General features: G+C 34.7%; 1 protein-coding gene across 1 annotated transcript; it reads left to right on the forward strand.

Annotated features, from left to right (window-relative positions):
• The first annotated feature begins 4,018 nt into the window (after positions 1–4,018).
• Positions 4,019–5,737, forward strand: LOC149068404 (KRAB domain-containing protein 2-like). Its single transcript, XM_089251555.1, has one exon. It carries the CDS (start codon positions 4,019–4,021, stop codon positions 5,735–5,737), a length of 1,719 nt encoding a protein of 572 aa, XP_089107681.1.
• Positions 5,738–6,064: the final 327 nt, after the last annotated feature.

The raw sequence follows: 6,064 nt of genomic DNA on the forward strand, positions 1-6,064 counted from the left end.
AATTCCAGGTTGTGGTGCCGCAGGGAGTTTTTCTCTAATAGGGTTGTGAATACACTGGAACTTCGGTTAACGACCTCAATTCGTTCTCCGTGAACGTGCTCGTTATACGAATCCATCGTTATTTCTTCATAGTAAATAATGGAAACACGAATAATTCGTTCCACAAACATAGCTGCTAAGTCTCCCGAATTTTAGCTTCATCTCTCGACCTCCCGAAAAGTTCTTGAATCTTCCAAATTTTTACGGAAATCACAAAAAATCCCTATTGTCCCTAAAAATTCCCTACTTCATTTAAAAAGAATCCCCGCTTCTGAAAACAATCCCTAATAAGGAATTTTTTGGAATTTTTATATTTTATTTCACTTCAATTTTTGAGTAGGGATTTTATTCCCAAGGATTTAACGTCCATGTGTGTAAAATCCCATTTCTATTTCACTTCAATTTTTAAGTAGGGATTTTATTCCCACGGGTTTAACTTTCATGTGCGTAAAATCCCTATTTTATTTGGAAAAATCCCTTTTGTATTTATTAGGGCTTGGTTTTAGTGTAAAATACGGTTCCGCACAAAAATCTCCATAATTTTCATTTCCAAAAGTTGGCAGCTATACACAAATATTTATTCACATTAAAATGGCTAATAAGAACGGCATTTAATCAATAATACAATGTAATTAATAATTATAATATAAATAATCCAGCTAGATAAATGTAAAGTTAACAATTTTTTTTTACATATTACCGCTTAAAACTATATACAGTATTTTCATGCGTATTAATGTTGTTACCCAGAACATATATACTCGCATCATCTTGTTTAAATTTCACTAAATATGGATTGTCATTTTAAATTGAAATGTTATACATCATGTCTTAAATTTCTTATATGTTTTTCTATAATTACACTGCGTACTTGGTGGCTCACAATGGCGGCGAAAAAATGTAATACAATGACTTTTTGGCTTCCTGAAAGGACTCGGTGTCCCTTGGGGGCCACATAGTGTATATGTTACGGTAAAAGCCCGAAGAGTGGTAAAACCTAGGTTTTACCAAGTCGAGTTGGTAAAAGCCCGAAATACTCTTGAAAACGTATTCATTTCGGGCTTTTACCAAGCCGTTTGGTAAAAGCCGACATTTAGTGACTTTCATGAAAATTACTAAAAAATTGCGAATTTTCTTAAATTTGAAAGCTTTCAATATCAATCACAACGATCCTGATGCTAATTAAGATCATAATTAATTAACTAATTAGTGATTCTAATTAGTGAAAATTACTAAAAAATTTCGAATTTTCTTAAATTTGAAAGCTTTCAATATCAATCACAACGATCCTGATGCTAATTAAGATCATAATTAATTAACTAATTAATGATTCAAATTCGTGAAAATTACTAGAAAATTGCGAATTTTATAATTTTCTCAAATTTGAAAGCTTTTCATTTATTTCACAGTGATCCTGTGCTAATTAAGATAATAATTAATTCACTAATTAGTCATTCTAATTAGTGGAAATTACTAAAAAATTGCGAATTTTCTAATTTTTATAAATTTGAAAGCTTTATTTATCAATCACAACGATCCTGATGCTAATTAAGATCATAATTAATTAACTAATTAGTCATTCTAATTAGTGAAAATTACTAGAAAATTGCGAATTTTATCATTTTTCAAATTTGAAAGCTTTTTATTTATTTCACGATGATCCTGTGCTAATTAAGATCATAATTAATTAACTAATTAGTCATTCTAATTAGTGAAAATTACTCAAAAATGCGAATTTTATCAATTTTTCAAATTTGAAAGCTTTTTATTTATCAATCACAATGATCCCGGTGCCAATTAAGATCATAATTAATTAACTAATTAGTGATTCAAATCCATGAAAATTACTAGAAAATTGCGAATTTTATAATTTTCTCAAATTTGAAAGCTTTTCATTTATTTCACGATGATCCTGTGCTAATTAAGATCATAATTAATTAACTAATTAGTCATTCTAATTAGTGAAAATTACTAAAAAAAATGCGAATTTTATCATTTTTTCAAATTTGAAAGCTTTTTATTTATTTCACGATGATCCTGTGCTAATTAAGATCATAATTAATTAACTAATTAGTCATTCTAATTAGTGAAAATTACTAAAAAAATGCGAATTTTATCAATTTTTCAAATTTGAAAGCTTTTTATTTATCAATCACAATGATCCCGGTGCTAATTAAGATCATAATTAATTAACTAATTAGTGATTCAAATTCATGAAAATTACTAGAAAATTGCGAATTTTATAATTTTCTCAAATTTGAAAGCTTTTCATTTATTTCACAATGATCCTGTGCTAATTAAGATCATAATTAATTAACTAATTAGTCATTCTAATTAGTGGAAATTACTAAAAAATTTCGAATTTTCTAATTTTCATAAATTTGAAAGCTTTATCAATCACAACGACCCTTATGCTAATTAAGATCATAATTAATTAACTAATTAATGATTCAAATTCGTGGAAATTACTAAAAATTGCGAATTTTATCATTTTTTTTAAATTTCAAAGCTTTTCATTTATTAATCACAACGATCCCGATGCTAATTTTTTTTTTTTTGCTGTCCAGCGCTTCCCCCATACGTTAGACGTATGGTTAGACGTAATAAAGTATAAGTGAGAAGCAAAAAAAAAAAAAAATTAATTGCTCGAGCTGATAACAGAAAAACAGCACATGAAGTTTCAAAACACATAATATAGAAAACTGGAATGCATTAAACATGTAAAAAATTTAATTTAATTGTAAGAACCGTCAGAATGAAAAACATTTTTATGGGTTGTTTTTTTTCAGCCATCTGCTTCAATACAAATACAAAACCACAACAGGCAAAATGCCCAATGAAGTGCTGAAGAAAAAAATCATTTTTTTTTTCGTTGTGCATTCTACCTGTTGTGTTCTTGTATTTGTCATGCAGAAAACTTCTCTGTTCGCAACCCATGAAATTGTTCTCATTAAAAATAAAATTCTCATCACAGTGACCTCCTGTGGGGCAGTGGGAAACATGGATCTAGATCATAGTTTCCCAACCTTTGTCCCATCACCCCCTTCTTCAGAAATTTTTTCCTCTATGGCCCCCCCGCCCCCAACGCAATCTAACCCATAGGATTCTATGTTATACCCGTGGCTTCAACCCCCCCCCCCCCCCGCCAGAACATTCTATCGCCCACAGGGGACGTTAAGAATCATTGATCTAAATCATAGGTTCCCAACCTTTTTGGAATTAGCGCCCTCCCCCCCCCAGTAAACTATATTGTACATAATATATTGAAAACAAGGACAAGTTTTTAAATTAATTTATTGATTTCATTGGTGTTTACAATACCAACCTCTAATACAACATGCATAGATGCACTTGGTCCAGTTCACTGTTGCACGCGCCCAGGAAATGCGTGCAGATCTACATGGCCTTGAATTTTCTGCAGTGCTCAGAAGTGCAGCACCTTGTCCTAAACGCCAACTCAATAGCATCGTTTGTATGGGAAATGAAAAAATAAGAGAGAAATCCTGCACCCACCACAGCCAAGTTTTTCGCTGAACCTTTTCCAAACAAACATAATTTGGCGGGAAAACTAGCAACTCTGTTTGCGAAAAATCGCAAAGGATTATGGGAAAAGGGTATGCGCAGCGAAACTCCCCAAGAGGATGTAAATCAACACTAGCTATAGAAGGTGTTGATGTAAATATAGTATTTCTTCCTCCTTTCTTTACTTTTCTCCCTACGAGTGGAAAAAAGTCAAATCGACGCCAGAACTGTTAATGCTATCGCAATATTGCACATGTAAACCGGGCTAATATGACTTGAACACCAAATGAACACAAAATGCCCCCCCCCCCCACACCCACCCACAGACTTCTCAGCGCCCACCGGTGGGCGTTAGCGCTCAAGTTGGGAAACAATGATCTAGTTAAAAAAATATTGGCGACAGCGTCCATCACGAGATGGCGCTGCCCCATCATGAAGCAGAAACGCGCATGTGCAGATGTGGTGGCGGGAATGTGCGTCCCGCCGTCTTAATTTCTTCGAGTACTCTGAATCTCTGAGGAAAATGGATACTATGCAAAAAAAGTTTTACGATCTTCTAAATCAGTCAGGTGAAAATAAGGATGTTAACAACTTTTATTTGACGAATGAGAAATATAATTCAGTGTTGCATGAAGTGAAAGAAGCTAAAAGAGCAAAAGTTAAACAAACTGTCCACTACAGACGTTTGAAACGTTATGATGTTCTTAGCATAGGAGGAGAAGATAAGCTTATAGTGCCTCTGTCCGCAGAAAATAAAGAAATCATCTACTACGTGACTTTCGATGAACTGTTCAAAGTTATAGATGAAGCTCATATCGCAGTTGGCCACGGCGGCAGAACCCGAATGATCAAAGAACTGAACCGTAAGTACAAGAACGTGACTGTAGAGTCAATTGTAACGTATTTACGAATTTGTGAACCATGTCAAAAAAAACAAAAACGTTTGAGAAAAGGTCTTGTTGTTAAGCCCATTCTACATGATGAGATGAACTCAAGATGCCAAATTGATTTGATTGACATGCAGTCGAATCCAGACGGTGAAATGAAATTCATTTTTGTTTATCAAGACCATTTAACGAAGTTCGTTCTTCTCCGACCCTTAAAAAACAAAAAAGCTGAGGAAGTTGCTCATCATCTGTTGGATATTTTCACAACTTTTGGTGCACCAAACATTCTTCACTCCGACAACGGAAGAGAATTTTGTAACCAGATAATAAATAGTTTGTGTGCAATGTGGAAGGATCTGAAAATAGTGCACGGTAAACCGCGACACAGTGAGTCACAAGGTTCTGTTGAGCGTGCCAACCAAGATGTTGAGAACATGTTGGCTACATGGATGGAGAGGAACGACTCAACAAAGTGGTCGGACGGTTTGAGATTCATTCAAGCGATGAAAAATAGAGCCTATCACGACGGCATCAAATGTTCTCCTTATGAAGCCATGTTTGGAGTTTCTATGAAACTGGGAATCGCAAGCTGTGCTATCCCACAAAAGTTCACAAGCAATCTGACAACCGAAGAAGATTTAGAAAAAATCATTGTAGATTGTGAACAAAAGAGTGACGAAGAAAATGTTGAAGACGGAAATGAACCAGCATGTAATGAAACAGAAACTGTAACCACGGAAGTGAGCGCATCTCCGAATGACAAAACTGAAAAAGAAGAAACCCCTAACACAGCAATTCCAGCTGTTGACCGAGCTGAAAAAGTAAAAAGGTTCCGGGAGATCGCAAGAGACGGGCTTGCGAAACAAGCGAAAAAAATGAAAGAAACGTCCTCCAAAATGCTCCAAAAGCCAACACTCGGACAAAATGTGACATTGAAGGTGCCGGACATTGATAGAGCGAAGATGGATCCGAAATCTATAATAGCTGTAATTACAGCCGTTATAGATGGAGAATTTTATGAGCTGGGCACCAAGAAGGGAAAGCTGAAAGCGTTATATACCAGGAATCAATTCACATTATGCCGAGAAAATTTTCTAAGCATTGAAGAAGTTGGAGATGAGAGAGTAAGTGTTCGTGAAGTAGTGAAAAAACTTTCTTTAGTTGGTGGACAAGGTTTTAAAAAATGCAACTGTGTAAAAAAGTGCACCTCGAAAACGTGCTTATGTAGATCGGCCAATTTACTGTGCAACAGCAAGTGCCACAACAGCCAACCTTGCTGCAATAAATGAGTAAATATTTCGATGAATGCGATTCTATGGCAGAGACAGTTTCTCAGTAAGTTTTTCAGACAGTTTCTCAGTCAGGGAAATTAAATAATTTATCTTAAAAGTGATAGTCTTCTACACCTATTCTATGATCCGAAAATGTTTTTACGCCGGTGTACCATATAATGTTTAGCTATAAAATCTAATATTTCATATTTCCCCCTTCTTTTTCTTGTATCAGTTTTTCCTGTTACCTCTTGGTGTTTTTCTCTATTGTTTTCTGACAGTGCCGTCTTAATTCATTTGCCCACCCGGCAACGACTCGGGGGCCTCAAGAGGAAAGGGGCCTCA

This window comes from Pholcus phalangioides, unplaced genomic scaffold (genome assembly GCF_987345545.1).
Source record: "Pholcus phalangioides strain wild (caught in Gottingen) unplaced genomic scaffold, Ppha-v1.0 ptg000027l_1, whole genome shotgun sequence".
In the NCBI taxonomy this organism is placed as follows: Eukaryota; Metazoa; Arthropoda; class Arachnida; order Araneae; family Pholcidae; genus Pholcus; species Pholcus phalangioides.